General features: G+C 42.4%; 1 protein-coding gene across 3 annotated transcripts in view; it reads left to right on the top strand.

The window, feature by feature from the left end:
* LOC306922464 (neuronal acetylcholine receptor subunit alpha-7-like) overlaps positions 1-24,958 on the top strand; it is a 94,264-nt gene that overhangs the window by 35,013 nt on the left and 34,293 nt on the right. For all 3 annotated transcript variants that reach the window (XM_079500099.1, XM_079500098.1, XM_079500097.1), the window contains exons 3-4: positions 7,106-7,150; positions 18,641-18,750. In XM_079500099.1, coding sequence (XP_079356225.1) covers positions 7,106-7,150; positions 18,641-18,750 — 155 coding nt within the window. The remainder of the gene's footprint in view (positions 1-7,105; positions 7,151-18,640; positions 18,751-24,958) is intronic.

Raw genomic sequence — 24,958 nt, 5'->3', positions numbered from 1 at the left:
CGCCACCGAGTGGCGCGCTACGAGCTTGTAGGTCTGCTATTTTTGAAAAATCGTGAAAATATTTATTTCAGAAAACTGGAGGATTTAGAAGGATTTTTTAAAATTTTGAGGTCAGGCCTAAATGGGTCAAATGATAAGGGACAATATCGGTGGCACCCAACTGTACAGCAAGCAAGGACGACACAAGGTAATAGGCTACATAAAATGCATAATTGCTGTCGGGAGGAAACCTCATACTGTAACTCCATTTTTGAGGTTTATGATTTTTTTTTTGCATAAATCAGTGCTATTACCCTGTGTGTTGTTTCGAAAATATTGAACCAAGTTGTAAAAAGTGCTTTGGACAAAACCTCTGAGCTCCATTTTGAGCTCCTCAAAATGTCTGCTAAAGCAACTAACTCCACCACCTCTCCCCCTCTCATGGAAGTAATTGACAATATATAAAGACACAACACCAACTTTGATGAGACTGTATTGCTTTGTTTTAAAAACTAGTTCTTACCCGTTCTGAATATATGAACAGCAAATGATGTTCAGTGTGGGTAATGGTAATGCAATGTAATAGATCACATTACTGATAGGGGGGGAATTGTTTACAGATGGTCTAACAACAACAGGGTTTAAGTCCACCCGGACGGGGAATTGCCTTGGCAACAGTTACAATCCTGTGCACTTTTATATCTGTTGGATGATCATAACATTATGAATACTTGTGATGGTGATGTTCAGTGTGTCACGCAGTCACGCTGGGTGCGCGCAGGGCTGTAACCTGTCGTAGTCAGTGTCCAGGCTTTCAGCGTGCATGTAGCTTTATGGCACGGTGGTTGAGGAGGGAGCGGACAGTGTGGTGTCGAAACAGTACGTGTGTTCACATTAACATGCCCCCGTCCAACTGTCAGAGCTGGCTTTCAGGTGCCTGTGCCACGCAACCCCCGCGTTGACCACGATGCTTCTCCAAAGAAGAAGTCGACTGACGCAAGAGTAGCTAGTAGTATCAGGGTCCGAGTTGTTTTCCCTGTGTGGGTCTGTTACGCGGAAAAGTGTGTCCCAGTATTAATCTGTGTCCGTCCCAACATGCATTTCACTGGTGACCCGGAAGTGGACAGACAGACAGACAGCGATCGGTCAATTTAGTAATGATGATATAAGGTTTTCTTAATTTCCTGAAAAATTTACATTTTGGAGTTTCCTCCCGACAGCAGAGATATAATAGTCATCTAGGATCATAAAAGTAAACCAAGAAGTATATCATCAATCATTTGTACATTGAGAATATAAACACTTTAGGATGCCAGGTCAATAATGACCTGCCATCTGTCTACAGACTGCATAACATGCTATCTAAATGATATTTTTTGCATATGCATAAGCATGCAAGGTCGTCGAGGCTAGGCCACCGTAAATACGGTCGGAAGATTTGGAGTGGAGTGGGAGTGAGTGGGAGTGAGTCCAGAACTAATAGGGCAATGTTCCAGCAATGGGTGATGTTCCAGCATAATACAATTATATTCCATCTCACTGATTCCACAATTGTTATTGTGACCCACCTAACAAGATGGGTCATCATGGGGTATAAATGGTATGGCATCCATGTGGATCTCTGAACACACGTGGCCAGTTTATCACTCAATATTTGGACAATGTTTCAACCACCAATGCCAGTTATTAACCCATTTCGACAGAGACCGATTCTACAAAATGTCTTCTAAATCATGACAGTTTTCTGAAAAAAACGATGTTTCTATATCAGTGGTTCTCAAACAATTTCATGTCAAGGACCTCCAAAAATATATGTAATTGGCCACCGACCTCCATCTGAAAATATTTTGTTCCAGGGACCCCCCCACAGGCAAAGATTTGAAAGAATATATATTCAAAGATTTGCGCCACATTTTCACGATTTTTCAAAAATAGCAGACCTACAAGTTCATAGCACGGCACTCGGTGCCACGCTATGAGCTTGTAGATCTGCTATTTTTATAATGCTTAAAACACCAAAAGGGGTTCCCGCCCAGAATGCGTTCAATAAAAGTTAAATATTTAATATGTGAAAATCCGGCAGTTTGAAAGGCTGGCCCTATAGACACAAACGTGGACAGACACACCTACAGACTGCTCCATTTCTAGGACAGCTCCACTTCCTACAGAGCCACGCCTAAAAAAGAAAAAAAAAACTGCTCCATAGAGAGAAAGAGAAAGACATGGAGTTGTCATTGTTATCTCCCTTGCAATCCCGGCAGACTGTCAGATTCCATGCTGTTTGCAGAGGCAAACGGGAGACAATACTTGTATACATGCACTGCCACAGCATGTGCCTGCAAACAGGAGTAGCTCCCTGTCGTGTACTGCAAACCGGAGTAACTCCCTGTCGTGTACTGTACTGTAAGGTTCTGCAAAACAAGCAATTCTCCCACCCAAGCTTTTTTTGTTCTCTCACACTACACAATACAATCCCAGTAGTGTACGAGTGTAACCCGTGTCAGGTGTGTCTTCATTCCTGCACGTAGCTACTGTATGAGACTTGCATGTCGGACTTAGTCGGTGGTGCAGTAGTAGGACTTGTCATGAACAAGCTGACTATCATGCAGTTGAGTAGCTGTAGCAGAGTGGGTATGCAGAGGCTGTCCTGCCATGGCTTCCAGTGTTTTTGGCGAGTCAACTCGGTCAGTGAGTGTGTACACTACAGCCAGCACTGCTGGAACCGATGCTTAACCCATTCTGGGTGGGAACCCCATTTGGTGTTTTAAGCATTGTTATACTTTAGCTATTGAAAGATTGCAGATCTACAAGCTCATAGCACGGCACCAAGTGCCGCTCTACGAGCTTGTAGATCTGCTATTTTTGAAAAATCATGAAAATGTGGCGCACATTTCGAATATATATTCTCTCAGAGTGAACATTTTTAACTCAAATATTTGCTTCTGGGGCCGGTCCCCTGGAACAACATATTTTCAGATGGGAGTTGGTGGCCAATTACATATATTTTTGGGGGTCCTTTTTTAATTCACATGAAAATGTTTGAGAACGACATAGAAACATGAGGTTTTTCAGAAAACTGTCAGGATTTAGAAGACATTCGTAGAATCGTCCTCAGGTCTAAATGAACACCTGGAAACACGGTGCGCATACGTTGATTAGACATACTAACAGTCCGACAGTCATTCGTCCTACAACGGCGTCGCTCCCGACATGCGTGGCCGGTTAAAACTCACCCGTGGCTCCCGGACATGTGTGGCAGGTTAAAACTAATCTGTGGCAGGTTAAAACTAACCCGTGGCTCCCGATATGCGTGGCAAGTTACAACTAACCCATGGCAGGTTAAATCTAACCTGAGGTTAGGTTCAGGGTTGGGGTTTTGGGTAGGGTGTCGGATTAATGCCTGTTGGGCGGCACGGCTGCAGCTCACCGCTCCTTGGCTGTGGCTCACCGCTCCAAGAGATGGGTCAAATGCGGAGAACAAATTTCACTGCGGTAACGTGTGTGACAAATCGTACGACTTTGACTTTAGTATACGTCCGACCAAAGTGCACCCTAATTTGCAACACACTGTGGGGGAGTCTGAGTCTGTGATGGAAGTATGTCTAGATAGGTTGTGTTTATGAAGTCCTACTGAATGGTCAGACATTTCAGAGGTGTTTGTTTTATACCTTGCTTCACTGCTGACAGTATAGCTGGGCTGAAGGCAGAAACAATGCAGAGTGTCTGAACCCACGTTTGACCAAATCACTAGTTCGGGTAGTCACTACATCTCGAAAGTACCAAATACCCACAAGGCCTAACGGCTCCCCCAACATGCACTCATCCGAGCCATCTGATCCGATCAGCCATCTGCTGGGTGAAGCGCTAAAACAAATGTCCCCCTCCCCTGGGGGCCAGTAAACACTCCCTTCTTTCCTCTCTTTGTAGGTCAACCTGCTCATGTCACGCTATACTCCTGTATGAAGTACACAGTGTTCCACCTATTGGAGTTCATCATATTATTTTAGTCCCAAGGTTGTTGGAGGCAAGGAACGCATCAAGGCTGAAGACACACAAGAGCACTGCTATAAGGAGTACAAGGAAGTCACAAGAAAATGCCCTCAAATAAACAGTTAGATGAACTGTTCGATGAACCAAGACCTTCCTAGAAGAACATTATAATTTATGTAATGATTATAATTAATTAACTAATAAATATAATTATAATTAATCATTGCAATCATCACGTACATCGTCATGGTGAATGACCATTATAATAGGCTTTCAATACCCCAATTAGTAGGATTAATGGTTTTACTGCCACACTTTGTTAGTTGGTGGTGGTCATTGATTCACGCGAGGTCCGCCAGGCTGGAAGGAACTCAAGTGAATCTGTCATGTTACGTTTACTTAGTTTTGGTTCCAGAATGTTGATTTCGTTGACTAATACTATGACAAAACAATGTTCGTCGACTACCTTTTTTCACTGACGAAAACTAAATGGAAACTAAATGACAACTAAGCTATGTAGTGATCCATGTATGTATGATGACTGATGGATGTATGATTGATGACTAAAACCAAGACTAAATATATTGACAAGTCCGTCAACAAATAAAAACTAGACTAAAATGTTAGGAAGTGACTAGTGGAGAAGAGATCCAGTACAAGTCATTTTACAATTTACAATTTAGGCATTTAGCAGACGCTCTTAATCCAGAGCGATTTACATTAAGCAAGAACAAAAAGCATGGGAATACATCACATATATAAAAAGCATTTATCAAGAAACATGCGTAAGCTAAGAACGTAACTAGAACATATCTATATATGACACTATACATATAAGCTATACATATATATTATACTATGCTGTACTGTTATTGTGCTGTCTACATGACATGCTATAAGTCTGTTTCAAATGCTATCTAAGTCTAAAAAGTGCTGTCTAAGGGGGTAGGGTAAGTGCTATGGGCCATGGTGGAGTCTGAAAAGGTGGGTTTTCAAACTACGGCGGTTGCATGCTGAAAATAGCAGATCTACAAGCTTGTAGATCTGCTATTTTCAGCAAGTGTAAAAATGAAAGAATTACGACGGCATCAAGGACTTCAATCTTATGATATTTAGTCGACTAAAACTAGACTAACACTAAGACATTCCAGGTGACTAAAACTAAAATCTAAATTTGCTGTCAAAATCAACACTGCCAGAAAGCAGGAGTCAGGCACACGCAGCTTGCAACTTTGCATACACAGGTCTATTGTGAAGTGTTAGTTAGACGATGAGCACAGCCAGAACAGTAGAGTGGGGACGCCACAGAGAGCCGAGCTGTCATTTGGAAAATAGGCTGGCACGACGCTGGCAGGCAGGTGGTGTACACAGACTCACAGAGTGAAGCATGCAGTCAGGCAGAGAGTCAGACATTAACCTCCCAGGTACAGAGAAGCATGGGAGTGTAATGGAGTTCAAGCAACTTATAATGAAAGCGAACTTGAACTTGGCCGTATTTGCTAATATCCCATTGGTGAACTGAAGAAAACACTGAAAGACTACTAGAGTGTAGAGCTGGGGTATATATATACAGTATAACTACTACATATTGGAGCTTGGTGAGTGGAGAATGGGAATGGGTTGCAGGTGTGCAGATTGATTGGCATCTCAGGAATGGAGTTCCACGTCGAGACAGACAGACAACCATGGGGGATATTTCTTCTGCAAGCAGAAGAAACACTGGTTTCGACAGGATTGTACAACCGAACCATCACAAAACTATAGGCTTTGAAAGAGCTCGCTTGAAGGCATTAAGTCATAATTGCATGGAACTCTTTCTGTTGGCCGACCCTGGTCAGCCTTATAGTCCTGCGTTCTCCCGTTCTCAACCAACCACATACACAATTCACTAATGAGGTTAGTGAACTTGGGTGTCTGGCCACTTCCTTGCTGTATTGTCTCATACTGCTATACTGCTACTACCCTCCACCACCCCAGCTACCACTTGTTGGTTGGAAGCGGGGCTGGCGCCTCCTATTTGTTAGAAGACATGTAGTACGTGTGCTCCAGGCTCCCTTATAGAGCGTCGCAGTCCCACCCCCCCTCGAGAGACCCGGAAAATAATACCCCCTTCATTTTCCTCAGAGTTTTCAAAAAGTATTTATTTAAAGGCGTTTACGCTGCCGTCAAAGCCAACTCGAGTTGTGACACATCATGACAATAAACACAATGTTTTGGGCCAAACAAATAATTAGAAAGAAGAAAAAAAACACGTTTTTTTGTTGTTTTTATTCTTTGTAATTATTTGTTTGGTCTAAAAAGGTTTGTTATGATTTGTCACAACTCGAGTTGGCTTTGTACGACGCTTATAAGGTCTTTAAATAAATACTTTTTGAAATGTCTATGGGAAAAATGCATTTCCCAGCCTATTTCCTAGGCCTGGTGTCGTCATGAAAGGGGGCGGGACTGCGACGCTCTATATTGCCTTGATAAATGTTAGTGCATGTGTGTTATGTGCACAGTCAGTGTGCCTTAAAGCCGATCCCTTTTTTTGTGCCAAGAAACCACGTAAATGCACATTTTTACATTCATTCAAATATTTTCAAATATTTAGAATTTTCAAAATGTGATATGTCTGGATGAACTGAGCATTATTCACTCGGCAGGTATTACTCTACCTGTAAGTAGGTACTCCCTACAGGTATTACTCTACCTGTAAGTAGGTACTCCCTTTTTGAAAACGTGGCCATATTATCAGCGATGGAAAGTAACTAAGTGCATTTACTTAAGTATTGAGATCAGACATGTTGCTTGTGATTGTTAACTTTCATCTGCATGTTTGTTTATTGTCCGCCGGCTGCATCTATTCTGTCTAAGCCAATGTTTTTGTATGTCAAATTTCTATCAAAGTTGTATCTGTGTTGGGGTCGCTCAGACAGTGACTAAACTGTAAATATAGGACTATCTGTTTCTCAATCTTATCTCAACTCTTCCAGACTCTTTCCTCCTCCTCCAGGGGAATAGTTTTGAGTTACGCTCCACTTAAACTCATTATGCTAACCTCTCTCTCTCTCTCTCTCTCTCTCTCTCTCTCTCTCTCTCTCTCTCTCTCTCTCTCTCTCTGTCTGTACCCTTCCTCTGTTTTCTTACCCTCCAGGATGAAAAGAACCAAGTGTTGATTACAAATGCCTGGCTGCAGTTGGTATGTCTCCTCTTCATACGCATACACCTGTTTTTTTTGCTTGTTTCTACTTTGATAGTCTAGTCACACTTTCACGCTTCGAGTTGTTTGTTTCTGTGTGGTGCGTGCGTGCGTGCGTGCGTGCGTGCGTGTGCGCGCACGTGTGTGTGTGTGTGTGTGTGTGTGCGTGTGCTTGCGTGCGTGCGTGTGTGCGTGCGTGCGTGCGTGCGTGCGTGCGTGCGTGCGTGCATGTACAAGCATATACATGTGACATTGGTTTCTTGTAATGCCGATTTTCTCCCTCAAATGTTTGTTCATATATCAATGCATACTAAAGAAAGAGGCGAACTACATATTATTTTATTGATTTTGTTTTACTTTGCTTCATTTCAATTTATATGTGTAGGCTCTGTAAAGGTCCTAGAACATGAAGAGATGTTTTATTATTTATATTACTCATGGAATCATGTGGCACAAACAAAAGAGCAACTGCAATGGGCCCATGCTGACAGAGGCATCATATTTAATATAGGTCATATTTTAGGTTAGATTGAAATTGAAAAGAGTCACAAACACATTTGAGGCTAAATGGATTGATCGCTGGCCACACACGTATGTATGTCTACTCTGTATGTATGTGGGCCTTATGTACAGTATGTAGGTACAGTATCTGTACAGTATGTCTGTCTTGAGCAGCCTAAAAGGGCCATTCACACTGAGGTATGCACGCAACGTACTGTACAGTGGAGTAAGCAATCGGTCTATTAAAGTTAATGAATAGGCCTATTAGCTATGATTCATTGCAGTGTTCAGCTACATGCAGGCTGTAGCTGACCCAACACTGCATAAAAGGGTGGCATTGCGGTATAGGGGTATAATCAGGAAATCCATGAACACAATAAAATCCATAGTGTTCATTTAAAAATCCGGTCAATAGGACTTAATTGGTACACTTTAAATTAACACTGATGATTTCACCGCGTCGGCTCTTCGGTGTCATTAGCGCGGTATACTAGTCCCTATTAGGACGGCCCTTTTTAAGGAGGTCACGAGACACAACCCACCTGCACTATTGGACATATCCAATCCAATCAGGCTGACGGGCCTCACAGAGCTTTTTGAATGACTGAATTATTCACCTGCGCTGACGGGGACGGGGATGGCAGATGGCGCAGCGCACCGCAGACACAGCACATTTCAAAGAAGACCTTAGCAGTACACTATTATTCAGCTCACTGACACACACTTCTAGATCAGTCGGTCCCAAACTTTTTCATGTCAAGGACCCCCAAAATGATACTCATAAGCCTGAGGACCCCCCCCGTTTGAAAATACATGTCGAGGACCCCCATAAGAGAAGATTTGTTATGGCTCTAGGGCCCCAGGTTTGACCTGAATTAGGCTACGGACCCCTATTTAATGGCATTTCTATCTCTGGGACCCCAACACATATTGTAAAATCAAAGTTAATTTAACTCTGAGAGTGTACACATGGAACCAAATGGACCCGTTTGGTTCCATTTGGTTCCATGTGTACACTCTCAGAGTTACAGACCCATAAGGGTTCATTTGGTTCCTAACTAAACTATCATTTAGCTGGGAACCCCTGGAACTCCCTCAAGGACCCATGGGGGTCCCCGGGGCCCACATCAGAACCTTCACAGCCCACCCATCAGACCACTCAACACGGGACAGATGGGTGGGCTGCAGCCTGCATGCATTTTCAGAGCATGTTTATTTGAATGGTCAATCGATTGGATCAGTGGAAACAACATAGTTAACTTTGAGTTCTTATTTATTTGCGAACAACATTTTCAAGGTTTCAAAGAAAAAAAACATACCATGTCATTTTTAACATATATATATTTTAAATATTAATGTTAATGATTAAAATAATAGTGTTTTGCTCCCATGCTATGCTAGGGTTTTCTTGTGCACGCACGCACGCACGCACGCACGCACGCACGCACGCACGCACGCACGCACGCACGCACGCACCGCGGCTTGTCATTAAAAGGAATTCACGAGCTACCATTATCCAGTTTTCTGCTTGACTCTGAAGGCTCTGAGATAAATTTGCAATGGCAGCAGATTTATAGGAAACAGACCAACACACGCATTAAACATACATAAGTATGTCACTTTATCTAACGGGGTTGTCCCAGCTCAATATGTCACTTTATCTAACGGGGTTGTCCCAGCTCAGTATGTCACTTCATCTAACGGGGTTGTCCCAGCTCACCGGGAGCAATTAGGGGTTCAGAGTCTTGCTCAAGAACACTTCGACACTAACTCTGGGGGAGCTCGGGATCGAACATGGAACCGGCAACTCTACCCCTGAGCCACTGAGCCACTGATTATTATTACGAAACGTACAGTAACCACTTCAGCCCCATATCCATTTCGGCCATTTGAAAATAGCCGATCTACAAGCTGAGCTTGCAGATCGGCTATTTTCTAAATATTTTTTATACATTTGAAAACATGAAATGGAACATTCTGCATATACCGAGTACTTTCTACTTTTAGTACACATCGATGCCAAATTGCCAATACCTTTTGTACTTTTTTTTTACTCAAGTACATTTTGAACTTTTACTTAGTAAACGGAGTAGTTCTACATTGCACCATTGATACTTTGACTTCGATTTTTGAAAAATAGCAGATCTACAAGCTCATAGCGCGCCACCGAGTGGCGCACTACGAGCTTGTAGGTCTGCTATTTTTGAAAAATCGAAGAACCACTGACATATAAACATAGCTTTTTCAGAAAACTGTCAGGATGTAGAAGACATTTTTAGAATCTGATCTCAGGTCAAAATGGGTAAAACATGAAAGGATAGGTCTTCTCTTTCCGCCACTGTTTGGCATGCATGTGTTGGCTGTAATGTGTCCTGTTCTGTTCCAGCCAACTGACATGAAAGAGGAGAGGCTCCAGAGTGCTGAACCACCACCAGGGCCACAGATTGAGATGACACGCGTAGTGAGGAAGCGATTAGGTGCATGACTGAAAACACATGTCAGCAAGCCTTTAAATGGAGCCCATTTCTTTGATTATAACATGCAACCTGAGGCGGACACAATGGAGGTCACACGCACACACGCACACGCAAACACATATACATATTTATATGCACTTCACAAACACACACACCTCTACTCACATTATGCACGCACGCACGCACGCACGCACGCACGCACGCACGCACGCACGCACGCACGCACGCACGCACGCACGCACGCACGCACGCACGCACACAATGACTCACACATCATTCATTCCATATAGGGAGTATATGCCCTATGGCAACAACATCTGAGTGCATGTGACTATATATAGCATACTCTGACACACTGGAGAAACACACACACACACACACACACACACACACACACACACACACGCACACGCACATGCATACAGTATTCTTGGTGAGGCCCAAACACGCTGCCAAGCTGCTGCTAACATAACATATCAGCTGACCTACATGACCAATGTCATGAAAAGGCATGTATGTCCCAGAGCAAATATATGTACCATACTGTATGTATGTTGTAAAGTGTGTTCATTGGGTTAGAGAGTGGAGACAAATGGAATGCTAGGCACCTACATTCTCTCTCAGAGAGAGAATGTTTTCTCTCTCAGAGAGAGAATGTAGGCACGTTAAATTCAACATTTTAAATTTGACTCCCGCACACTGTCTTCAAGTGCAGTGAAATAGTTTTTTCGGGAACCAACAACATTTCGGCCTTCATCAGACTATCTTTATGAACAGAAATGAGAACAATCTTCTTTTGTAGGCTGCAAGGTGGACCGATCAGGTCAAACCAAAATGTGACATCAGTCATTTAAGGTGACAAACGTTAAATGTCCCTTTTGAAATGCCAGTTTGAAACACCAAGGACTTTACTGTGTAATATATGGGACAACTATCACAATGAATAAAGGCAGCTCACTGAAACAATACAGGCCGCATTGTTGGTGTCACAGACAGAATAGTAACTCAAAACAGCACTTCAGCACTCAAAGGCAATAACCGAACACTACAATACACTGCCTAACTGCAACAAAGCAACGAGCTGGGATGAATGTGTCTTCAGTAACGAGCACGTTTTATGCACGTACTGTAAATACACAAGCATGCAAAATTAAACCTATTGTTAAAGGTATATTCAGTGATTTCACTTAATTCAAATATCACTTATCTTTTCTTATTTTTTGGATAATCCTCCCTACTATAAAGTGTGCTGACCATATAAGGAGTTCCTCCCTGTCCGGGTTTTTTTCCAAATCACCAAATCACTGAATGCTCCTTTAAGAAGTGTATGCAGAACAAATGCAATTAGTGTATTACCAAAGACGCCCAACAATGGCATAAGCTATGTGGACATGAATAGAATGAATTAATGAATAGAGGCGTAGGATAAAATAAACCTACTGTACAACTAGTTAAAACCATTAAATCAAGACAGGGTGTTATGAAATCAATAGCACAATATGTAATAGGAAGGGGAAATGGTAATATTATTTAAAAAAATATAGTCATTGCTTGTCGTTGTATTTGTTCCATAATCCCATTACATTCTTTGGAGCATTTAGAAATGTGTGCTCTTGGGTGTTGCCAGAGGAGTGTAGCGTAGCGCCCAGGATTACATAATTGACACTGGGTGAAAAAAAATAGGGTTACAAAAATTGTGGGATAAACTTTTTAACCTATTTTGGGCGGGAACCTCTTTTGGTGTTTTTAAGGGTTAGGGTTAGGGTGTTATACATGTTAATGTATGCTAATGCTAATGTTATACAATTAGCTATTGAAAAATAGCAGACCTACAAGCTCATAGCGCGGCAACGAGTGCCGCGCTAGGAGCTTGTAGGTCTGCTATTTTTGAAAAATCGTGAAAATGTGGCGCAAATATTTTTTGGGGGTCCTTGACATGAAAATGTTTGAGAACGACTGACATAGAAAACTGTCAGGATTTAGAAGGTATTTGTAAAATCGTCCTCAGGTCGAAATGGGTTAAAGGGAGAAAAATGTGATCTCTTATATAGTAGCACTTCACCGTCGGTGTGCAGCATATAGGACTCCATCACAAATGAGATGGAAGGGATCAGATCAGGGCCCGACTGACTGACTGACTGACTGACTGTTGGCATGCGTTCACAGCCAAGCTTCATTATCAGTGATTCATTATCCGCATTGGCAGTTAAGTTATGCTTTATCGCTCCACGTGGGGGAATCCGTCCTCTGCGTTTGACCCATCTATACTGTGAACTGTTAGGAGAAGCAGGCGGCCGCTGAGCAAAGTGCCCATGCAGTCACCAGGCTGCGGCTCTATAAGGCCAGAGCCTGTAGCTCAAGGACACACTGGCAGGAGTTGGTTTGATAATTAGATCAGTGGGTTTCCCAAACTTTTCAGCCCGTGACGTAAAACAGAATTTATGATATTCGCCCCCTGGGACCCAAACTATAGTGAAAATAGCAGATCTACAAGCTCACAATGTGTCGCTTCGCGCCATGTCGTTTAGTTAGCCTGGGGGACCTCTGGGGGCCTCTGGTTCTCCCCCCAGTGCGGGTGGTGGTGCTGTAAGATTAGCGGTGTGGTGATAGCCTAGTACACCTACGGCTACAGGCGTCGTCGTGTGGACACACTTTTTTCTTTCTCCGGTGCCATCGCGTGTTTCTGCTGTCTCAAGAATCGAATGACGAATGAGGTCGGGACATTGATTGTGTGGTGTTTATATGTCGCGACGTGAAAACTGGTTCTGGGGTGATGCAGCCATACAGGCAGGCATCTAGTAGCAGACACGTTTCACACTAGAGTGTGAAAAGACCCAACACCTTCCAGACACGCAGGACACAGAGACTAGAGAATAGATGTTTATTCTTCTGTCTGATACACTGTCTGTCAGACTTGAATTGGGCAAAAATACATAATACACAAAAAAGCCCCTCGACTGAGGGGGGAGGAAAAAACGTAAACAAGTAAGGCAAATAAATGCCTTACTTTGCCTACAGTAAATCCACGCCTGCTTTGAGTGCTTAAGTGCTGTTTTGAGTTACTATTATGTCTGTGAGACCAACAACGTTATGAGTTACTATTATGTCTGTGAGACCAACAATGCAGCCTGTATTGTTAAAGTGAGCTGCCCTTATTCATTGTAGTGTCCTTGGTGTTTCAAACGGACATTTAACATTGTCACCTTAAATGACTGATGTCACATTGGATTTAGCCGATCATTTCTCAGCAGGAAACCGGTGGATTGTGCAGTCCAAGCAGGGAATGAGGCATTACCCCCAGGTGATGGAGTTTAAGTATCTCGGGGTCTTGTTCACGAGTGAGGGGAGGACGGGGAAGGAGATCAGCCGGCGAATCGGAGCGGCAGGGGCGGTATGGCAGTCGCTGTACCGCTCACTGTTGTGACGAAAAGAAAGTTGAGCCAGAAGGCAAAGCTCTCTGTCTATACCGAGCAATCTTCGTTACCTATACTCACTTTATGGTCATGATTGAAGTGTGTGCGTCATGACCGAAAGAATAAGGTCACGAATACTATACAAGCGGCTGAAATGAGTTTTCTCCGACGGGTGGCTGGCATCTCCCTTAGAGATAGGGTGAGAAGTTCAGTCACTGGCATCTCCCTTAGAGATAGGGTGAGAAGTTCAGTCACTGGCATCTCCCTTAGAGATAGGGTGAGAAGTTCAGTCACTGGCATCTCCCTTAGAGATAGGGTGAGAAGTTCAGTCACTGGCATCTCCCTTAGAGATAGGGTGAGAAGTTCAGTCACTGGCATCTCCCTTAGAGATAGGGTGAGAAGTTCAGTCACTGGCATCTCCCTTAGAGATAGGGTGAGAAGTTCAGTCACTGGCATCTCCCTTAGAGATAGGGTGAGAAGTTCAGTCACTGGCATCTCCCTTAGAGATAGGGTGAGAAGTTCAGTCACTGGCATCTCCCTTAGAGATAGGGTGAGAAGTTCAGTCACTGGCATCTCCCTTAGAGATAGGGTGAGAAGTTCAGTCACTGGCATCTCCCTTAGAGATAGGGTGAGAAGTTCAGTCACTGGCATCTCCCTTAGAGATAGGGTGAGAAGTTCAGTCACTGGCATCTCCCTTAGAGATAGGGTGAGAAGTTCAGTCACTGGCATCTCCCTTAGAGATAGGGTGAGAAGTTCAGTCACTGGCATCTCCCTTAGAGATAGGGTGAGAAGTTCAGTCACTGGCATCTCCCTTAGAGATAGGGTGAGAAGTTCAGTCACTGGCATCTCCCTTAGAGATAGGGTGAGAAGTTCAGTCACTGGCATCTCCCTTAGAGATAGGGTGAGAAGTTCAGTCACTGGCATCTCCCTTAGAGATAGGGTGAGAAGTTCAGTCACTGGCATCTCCCTTAGAGATAGGGTGAGAAGTTCAGTCACTGGCATCTCCCTTAGAGATAGGGTGAGAAGTTCAGTCACTGGCATCTCCCTTAGAGATAGGGTGAGAAGTTCAGTCACTGGCATCTCCCTTAGAGATAGGGTGAGAAGATCAGTCACTGGCATCTCCCTTAGAGATAGGGTGAGAAGTTCAGTCACTGGCATCTCCCTTAGAGATAGGGTGAGAAGATCAGTCACTGGCATCTCCCTTAGAGATAGGGTGAGAAGATCAGTCACTGGCATCTCCCTTAGAGATAGGGTGAGAAGATCAGTCACTGGCATCTCCCTTAGAGATAGGGTGAGAAGTTCAGTCACTGGCATCTCCCTTAGAGATAGGGTGAGAAGTTCAGTCACTGGCATCTCCCTTAGAGATAGGGTGAGAAGTTCAGTCACTGGCATCTCCCTTAGAGATAGGGTGAGAAGTTCAGTCACTGGCATCTCCCTTAGAGATAGGGTGAGAAGTTCAGTCACTGGCATCTCCCTTAGAGATAGGGTGAGAAGTTCAGTCACTGGCATCTCCCTTAGAGATAGGGTGAGAAGTTCAGTCACTGGCATCTCCCTTAGAGATAGGGTGAGAAGTTCAGTCACTGGCATCTCCCTTAGAGATAGGGTGAGAAGTTCAGTCACTGGCATCTCCCTTAGAGATAGGGTGAGAAGTTCAGTCACTGGCATCTCCCGTAGAGATAGGGTGAGAAGTTCAGTCACTGGCATCTCCCTTAGAGATAGGGTGAGAAGTTCAGTCACTGGCATCTCCCTTAGAGATAGGGTGAGAAGTTCAGTCACTGGCATCTCCCTTAGAGATAGGGTGAGAAGTTCAGTCACTGGCATCTCCCTTAGAGATAGGGTGAGAAGTTCAGTCACTGGCATCTCCCTTAGAGATAGGGTGAGAAGTTCAGTCACTGGCATCTCCCTTAGAGATAGGGTGAGAAGTTCAGTCACTGGCATCTCCCTTAGAGATAGGGTGAGAAGTTCAGTCACTGGCATCTCCCTTAGAGATAGGGTGAGAAGTTCAGTCACTGGCATCTCCCTTAGAGATAGGGTGAGAAGTTCAGTCACACGAGGGGGACTCGGAGTAGAGCCGCTGCTTCTTCGCCTGGAAAGGAGCCAGCTTAGGTGGTTCGGGCATCTGGTTAGGATGCCTCTCTGTCTGTCTTGATTGATTGATTGAAATATTTATTAACAGTTTGCAGAATTACAGTACATTTCAAGCACAAACTCAATACAAAGGCTGTTAACTGTGAGTGGACGACCCAATTAAGCATTACACTTGTTTACAATAGGGTCCACCATGTTCAATTCATCAAAACATTTAGAGACGTACAAATAGACACTTCTATATAGACAAAGAACAGAACAGGAATTCATCATAATGGAGGTAAAAAGGGAAAAGAAACATATACAGTGAGGGAAAAAGGGGGGGGGGAAGGGGGGTCTGTTTGCCTGTCTGCCTTGTCATGCGTGCGTGCGTGCGTAAGTGTGTACATTATGTGTGCATGACCTCTCCATACGTTATAATACAATAATTAGCCTCCATTTAAAGGCTTGCTGACATGTGTTCTCAGTCATGCACCTAATCGCTTCCTCACTACACGTGTCATCTCAATCTGTGTTGTTTTTGGCAGCAAATTAGTTTTAGTCACATTTTAGTCACCTGGAATGTTTTAATGTTAGTCTAGTTTAGACTAAATATCAAAGGATTTTTTAGTCTACTAAATCTACGGTTGATTTAGTCGACTAAAATGTGTTTTGGCGGGCCTTGATGCCGCCGTGATGACTGTTTTTACACTTGCTGAAAATAGCCGATCTACAAGCTCACAACGCGTCGCAGCGCGACACGTTGTGAGCTTGTAGATCGGCTATTTTCAGCATGCAACCAAGTGTAAAATGACTTATACTGGATCTCTTGTCCACTAGTCCCTTCCTAACATTTTTGTCTACTTTTTATTTGTTGACAAAATTGTCGATATATATTTAGTCTTACTCATCATCCATCCATCCATCCATCTTCAACCGCTTATCCGTAGTCGGGTCGCGGGGGCAACAGCTCCACCAGAGTGCTCCAGACTTCCCTCTCCACAGCAACATTAGTGACTTCCTCCTGGGGGATTCCGAGACGTTCCAAGGCCAGTGAGTCGATGTATTTCCTCCAACTGCGCCTTGGTCTGCCCCGGGGTCTCCTCCCAGTGGGACGTGCGTCGAGGACCTCCCTAGGGAGGCGCCCGCGAGGCATCCTAACCAGATGCCCGAACCACCTCAGCTGACTCCTTTCCAGGCGAAGGAGCAGCGGTTCTACTCCGAGTCTCTCTCGTGTGACTGAACTTCTAGCTTAGTCATCATAGCTTAGTTTTCATTTAGTTTCCATTTAGTTTTCCTCAGTGAAAAAAGGTAGTCGACGAACATTTTTCGTCTTGGTTTTAGTCGACGAAATCAACACTGCGTGGTGGTTTACCACTCTGGAGCCTCTCCTCTTTCAGTTGGCTGGAACAGGACACAATTACAGCCAACACATGCTAAACACAACTCAGTGGCTCTGCAGTTTGTGACGGTAATGGGCTATGTAAGGTAGCATGTCTAAATTCATGTGTCCCCTGGCCTGCACACACACACGTGCATGGAAGACAACTCCAGTTCTTCCAGGCGCAGGAGTGAGATGGGGTTCTGAGGACTGATGTTTGTTAACACGAGACAGGAGGTTTCCGCCTTATTAATTAATTATGCCCAGGACGGAGATTAATCAAAAGACGGAACATGAATCATTCCATAACCGAGCGCATGCCGCTCTACAGGCTGGGAGCGTCTGTTGGGCAACATTCAATGTCCTGTCCAGTTGGGACGTCATCCAACGTGGTCCCCTTTCCATTTTAATGGATGGGATCGAAAATCTTAAAACGTGAATAACTCTTGATCTAAATCAATGCTTCCAATCCTAACCAAAGATCGTGTTTTTGACGGTCCATCGCGGTCCCGTCGCTACTCGTACTCTGGTACAAGTAAGAGTCTAGAATTCAAACTTTACTTGAGTAAAAGTATTGGTATCAAAATGTACTTATTATCTTACACATTATCCAGAATGTCCCATTTAAAGTTTTCAAATGGCAAAAATGTATAGCTGAAGTGGGTAATATATGTTTTGTAATATTAATCCAAATCTACAAAGTAACTAGTATCTACATTTTCAAATAATTGTAGTGGAGTAAGAAGTACAATATTTAGAAATGTAGTGGAGTAGAATTAAATGTACAGCAAAATGGAAATATTCCATAAAGTAAAAGAACCTGAAACTGATTGTTTTCATTTAACTTTGCTAAGAGTAGATATTATCTCCTCTTTAACTATAGGACAGGAGTGTATCTAATTAAGCTCAGAGTCATTTTAGATTTGTGTTCACAGGAAACATTGGAACATTGGAACATTGCCGTTGGCTATTTTCAACATTGCATTGCCAAATAAGGTGTCAACACAAACGGGAACCAACGGTCAAACCCACTGGCGCCAAGACACACAAACGCATAAACTCAGGCACGCACGCACGCACGCACGCACGCACGCACGCACGCACGCACACACGCACAGGAAGCATTACCCACTAGTTCACATCTCTAGTTCTAGTTCACATCTCTGTGAGAACATCTCTGTCGCTTTGCTTTGCCAAACAAGGCATCAACTACAACACCATCATATGTCATTTTGTAGTCCTACGTTACGTCCGGTTCCAAGTGGCACCAGCTCCCGTCCACTTCTCATTGTAAATAGTAATATCTAAACGCATGATTTTCTTTACAATGACGTTGTTTTTCAGAAAGGAAGCCATTGAGGGTTAAAATGGGTCTTAATGCTTCCAACTCGAGTATCCTCTAATGGAGGATTTAGTTGACACAATTAAATAAAATGGCGATAGTATTCACAAAAGTAGGACCCGGAAGTCTCTGGAGGGGGGCGCTTACGTCACGGCTAAAATACTGAATAATGCGTTTTTACACAAATTAACCACTTTTTTTGGGGACTAAACAACTGCAACTAAAGGTGACCTTCTAGCACGAAATTCTCCTTTAAATCTTATCTAGTCTTTATTTTGATCCTTCTGCCTCGTATCTGTCACACTGTAGTACTGGACGGATGTCTACCTGCAGTGGAACGTGGACAACTACCCCGGTGTTCAGACCCTGAGGTTCCCCTCCAGTCAGATCTGGACGCCCGACGTCCTCCTCTACAACAGGTACTGTTACTACTCTGTGTTTGGTGCCTCCTCTCCTTGGAGCCATCTCTCCTCTGATCTCACTTCCATCACTCTGTGTCTGCTTCCATCTCTCCTCTGATCTCACTTCCATCACTCAATTAACAATTCTCCTCGCAAAGCTTCATGCTCGGTACCATTCCACCTTCTCACTGATAGAACCATGTATTATTTCATCACATTGAATCGGCATTCAAAGTGCACGCTTGGATTATCCCTAATAAATTGGAACAACACAGACATTAAGCCTGAATTGGGTTTCTGTACAAAGCAAAACACAATGTAGATTGAATTATGGTCAAACTATACTATGGGATGATATTGCTAGCAAGATTACAACAATATATACAGTATGCATTGTTCTGATGGGTTCTGTGGCAAATCCATGCATCAACGCTATTGTTTCACATCTCTCTGCAGGCTTTGTTGTTTATACTGATCAAGCCATCTTTCTCATTGTATTTCAGGTCATCATGTCAATGAAACAGGAATAGATAGATTGCGTTTATTGTTTGAATGAATGATGAAAAAAACTTTATTCCGAACATTATAAAAAAATTGACAAAAGTCAAAGAATTAAAATAAGTTCAATATAGAACAATTAAAATAATATTCCAAAAAAAACAACAACAAAAAAAACCAAGCCTCACTGGCTGCAAGTATAATTATTATTATTATTATTTTTTTACTTTTATATATGTTCGGAAAGGAGTAGGGAGAAGTTAGAAAACTTATAAAACCCTACCCCTTGATAACTTAAATTCAGCGTCATTGACGTCATTACATAAATACCAACATGGTATAAACTAAATCAAATAGGTATTCAATTCTATATAACATTATCAATACAAAATACTCTATATATTCCATATAATACATACATTCTGCACATCATATATATATTCTTATATATATATATACAAGTACAATTATCTAAATTATATCTATATATTATATATTATCTATATATTATAATTATCTGTGTCATTGTAGCTCTTCATCTCTATACCTCATAATAATGCATTCTTTATATCTTTTTTTTAACTGGTTCACACTTGGGCATTGCTTGAGTTCCACATGCATACTGTTCCATAGTTTTACTCCACATATTGAAATACAAAATGATTTTAGTGTTGTCCGAGCCACTCTGGTTTTTAGATTTAGTTCCCCCCTTAAATTATAGCCCCCCTCTCTATCAGAGAACATCACCTGAATATTTCCAGGGAGTTGATTATTCCTTGCTTTGTACATTATAAGGGCAGTTTTATATTCTATTATATCCATGAATTTTAAAAGATATGAGTTTAAAAATAATATATTAGTGTGATCTCTATATCCAGCATTATGTATAATTCTTATAGCTCGTTTTTGAAGTATAGTTATTGCATTAAGTGAAGTTTTATAAGTATTCCCCCAAACCTCTGTACAGTAGTTTAGGTACGGCAAAACCAGGGAACAGTATAGCATACGTAGTGACTTATAGTTCAAAAGGTGCTTTGCTTTATTTAAAACTGAAAGACTTCTAGATAATTTATTATATATATATTTAATATGAGACTTCCAGTTAATTCTATCATCAATTATTACACCAAGAAATTTGTTCTCAGAAACTCACCCAACTTCACAAACTGTTTCCTGTCACTCAAATAGCTTCGTACCCAATCCAATACTCCTCCTCTAATCCCATATCTTTCCAATTTATTAATTAATATGTCATGATTAATAGTATCAAATGCTTTTTTAAGATCTATAAATACTCCAGCTACATACTTATATTCATCTATGGAATTAGTGATCTCCTCAATCGAGTCCATCAATGCCATTGCTGTTGATCTGTTTGCTCTAAATCCGTATTGACTGTCACTGAGTAGACTGTGTTTTTCAATGAATGTATCTACTCAATAATACACAGGGTAGACTAGACGGATACAATAACCATAGTCATTTTAAAAAGGTCACCCTTGTGGTATACACAGAAAATCCTGAGAAGCAAATTCATAAAGAATGGATTGCCATTGCAAATATCCATGTGACAAATTATAAATTATGGCTTTGTAGTTTGTGCAGCACTGTTTATTTATGTGCAGATGAATCATTGACAATACAACCGAGTAGTTTGTGGAGCTGGATCTTTGATTCTGTGAAATTTAAAAAAAAAAAAAGTTTGAATAGATGTGGACCTTGTTTAAAAAACACATATTAATCTGTACTAGACCTGTACGTGCCCGTCCCAGTCGGCCACCGGCCTACTTGGGAACGATGCAACTTGGGAACCTAATGATATACGTTGTCATAGCACCCGTTTTAACTGTCAGCCGGTGTCCCACATGGAGATCTGTGTATGTGCCTGTGTGTGAAGACTGCAATCAATTCGGCCCACTGGCAGAGCCTGATTGGTTGAGCCTCAATTGGCTGAGGCAGAGGCTGGAAATTGCACAGGTGAAAGGAGTTGGCCTCATTAGGCCCACTGGCAGAGCCTGGCCCAGGTGAAAGGAGTTGGCCTCATTAGGCCCACTGGCAGAGCCTGACCAGAACCTTTTGTGGTGGTTCTGGAGAACCGTGGGTCCGACCGACTCGATACCTGGCACTGCACTCCATGTGGGGGTGTGGAACGTACGCGTGTGTCGAATGTGAAGTCGGTGGGTCAAACGGTTCTCGAGTTACGTGCATTACAACCGTACACACGGACGCACGCACGTACGCAGAGACGTGGCGCATTTATACTTTAGTAGGATGGAAATTCCACTGCTGTAAACTCCATGGCGTTACCTTAGAAGGCCTTCAAAGGAACCAAGCAACACTTTCATGCTGCAGCATCGACACCTGGCTGTAAAAAGCAACAGGGGAGTTTGCACGTGTCTGTTTGTTTTGCCCAATCACACACTGAATCTTTCTCATGTCCACAGACAATAATTGTAATAGGGCTAGATTTGCTTAGAACAACACAATATATGAGAGAGTTGAAGTTGATTGATGGCACTGGCTTCAGTATTTCCATCAAGTTGATTGAGGATCCTTTTATCAGGCAGATTGAGATGAATTTCTAGCGTGAGTTTGTGCGTGTGCCATGAATAGTTGAATACCGTGTGAATAATACTGTGTGTGTGTGTGTGTGTGTGTGTGAGGGGGGGGGGTGATTTGATGCCATCGTAATGGCTGATTTTACACTATGCACCATTTACCATTTTACCCAAGTGCAAGTTCAACTGAGGTAGAGCGGAATTGAGTTCAATCCCTCTAATAAACAACTAACAGTCCAAATGGGCTCACTGAAATACAATACCCAAAATGACAAGGAGAGAGCAGGCAGGACAGCATCTGATGAGCAATTTGGAAAATTAGGAGGCTAGAAAGCCAAAAAAAGTTACTCACAAAGCAAAGCAAAGCAAAGTTCTTTGTTTACCCAGGGAAGTGGACTAAGCTCGAGATGCTTGTTAGAAAATGTCATGGTAGGGGTTCAATGCCTTGCTCAAGGGCACTTCAGCGGTGGTAATTTGAACGTGCCGGTCCGGGGATTCGAACTGGTCGACCTTCCGGTATCAAGACCGCTCCGCAAACCGTTCGGCCACCGCTGCCTACAGCAATAGAGAGAGAGAGAGAGAGAGAGAAGGAGAGAGAGAGACATTCACAATCACATGTCTGTTCAGTTTAGCTGTTTTCTTGCATATGGGGAGGCTTGCGATATTTATTCATGTTGAAGATTTATGGTCCAATGTTCTTTTGCCAATCAATTAAATAGGCACAGAGATAGAAAGTGGCAGACCATGATGAGTGACAAGTTTATCACCAAGCACTATAATTTTAACTGTATTGTTCATCACTATAGTCGTTATAGATATGTAGTGTGGACACTGCCAGTGTGGACTCTGCAGTTTGAATGATTTTTTAAACTTTATATTTTATGATATAGATATACTGTAGCTATAGGTCTATACGTAGTTTTACTACTCGGTGTGGAAGCCAAATTATCGCAAATTATTCTCAATCATTTTCAATAGTTTCACCAGACTTAAGTTGTGAATTGATGCCATTTTGTTTTAGCCATTGACCTTTGGTCACAGATGGCTAAAAAACAAAATAATGTTCTTCTGATGCACTTTCAGTTCATCTCCTTGAGCTCTTCTCCTCTTGTAATTGGAATGCAATGCCAGGAAAATGTTGCATGTAACCAAATGTGATTGTCTTCTCTTTATCAGTCATTTAATTACAAGGGTTAGGAAGTTAATCTACATAAATGTTGTAATTAATCCACCACTCCAGTGAAGTCAATTAACCCATTTTGGGCGGGAACCCTTTTTGGTGTTTTAAACATTATGTTATAATTTAGCTATTGAAAAATAGCAGATCTACAAGCTCATAGCGCGCCACTAGCTTGTAGGTCTGCTATTTTTGAAAAATCGTGAAAATGTGGCACAAATCTTTGAATATATATTCTTTCAGAGTGAACGTTTTTAACTCAAATCTTTGCCCTGGAACAACATATTTTCAGATGGGGGTCGGCGGCCATATAATTTTTGGGGTCCTTGACATGAAATATTGAGAACCACTGATATAGAAACATAGGTATTTCAGAATCAGAAAATGATCAGTCATGATTTAGAGGACATTTTTAAAATTTCGATTCAATATTGTTCCCTTTTAGCATATCCCTGTATGCTTTGTGCGTGACCTTGTTTTAACCCATTCTGGGCAGGAACCCCTTTTGGTGTTTCTAGTATTATGTTATACTTTAGCTATTGAAAAATAGCAGATGCCGCGCTACGAGCTTGCAGAGAAAATGTGGCCCAAATCTTTGAATATATATTCTTTCAGAGCGAACGTTTTTTTAACTCAAATCCTTGCTTCTGGGGAGGTCCCTGGAATAACATATCTTCAGATCGGGGTCCGCAGCCAAATACAGATAATTCTGGGGGTTGTTGACATGAAAAATCTTGAGCACCACTGATATAGAAACTGATTACAGAAAACTGTCATGATTTAGAAAACATTTTTTAGAATCGTCCTCAGGTCTAAATGGGTTAAGGAATCTGTGGCCCCTTCTCCAACAAAAGAACGTTGGTGGTGGAACTGGTTCTGTTTTAGATTCTTGAAACCTTTGGTGCTTTCACGGAACCGACTGCCATTCTTTGGTGCCAGTTACGAACCAGCTTTTAGGGTCGTGAACCAATACATTTTCAGTGGAAACACTCTGAACTTGATTATTTTTTAGAACTAAAGTGCTAATTTTGCAAAGTAATGTTCTGGGCAATGAGCATGGATGATTAATTCTGTTTTTCACCTCCCTTGGCCAATTGAATAGCAACTGATTATTGGGCCAATGCTGTGAATATTTATTACGTAAATTTGGCTTCTATTTCCTTGTAATTGTCCCAAAAATCTGGAAAAGTGCATGTCCTTCAAGCTCTCTCTCCTTCAACTTTCTGCATTAATCACATGAGTAATTGTTTCGCCATTAAACTGCCAACGGATGATGGTAGATGATGAGTCGGTGTGACTCATTTTGCCAGATTTGAATTAGCACGTATAGTCTTGTGTTTTAAAGAGGAGGTGGGTCCACGGGCCCGTTTATGTTTCAGGTCAGAATGGATGTAACAGAGATAAGCATTAAAAGATGTCCTTAAATGTCTCCAGATACATCCAGTGGCGTATCCAGGAATTACGTTTTGGGCAGGCAAGATATGTGTTAATTGTCGTCTCCCCGCGCACAATCGTAGCACTAAAGGTTTTCAAAGAGATATACCTGCCAGACGAGTAGGATACAAAGGCTGAAAGGCTTGCATTTACATTTCAATGGGTGATTGAGGGTCGCGCTCTACCGCAACGGCCAATCAGCTGACCATTAATAGTTCTCAGGTCTTGTTTTTGTCCTTTTTTTCTCATTGTATGGGTTTTGGCCAGGCCAGAAATGGATTTGGACAGGCGGACGCCTGCCCTCGTCTTATTGTAGATACGCCTCTGGATACATCAGAGGGGATGGGGAATGTTTCGTTGACCAATTACATTTGCTCTTACTCAGAATATGTCCAAACCAATGTTAACCTGTCCTAACAATAAAGGAGTGGTGGACGGCAGCACCAGGGGAGAGATTGGTGTCTGTCTTAATCTGAGAAAAGAACAAAAGACTCTGTGTCATTGAGCAAGTTGCTCAAGGGCACCAGTCGTTTGTTCTTTTCAAACCTGTAAATCAGTG

The sequence above is a fragment of the Electrona antarctica genome, assembly GCF_951216825.1.
Source record: "Electrona antarctica genome assembly, chromosome: 4".
NCBI lineage: Eukaryota > Metazoa > Chordata > Actinopteri > Myctophiformes > Myctophidae > Electrona > Electrona antarctica.
This window is presented reverse-complemented; position numbering and strand designations above follow the sequence as displayed.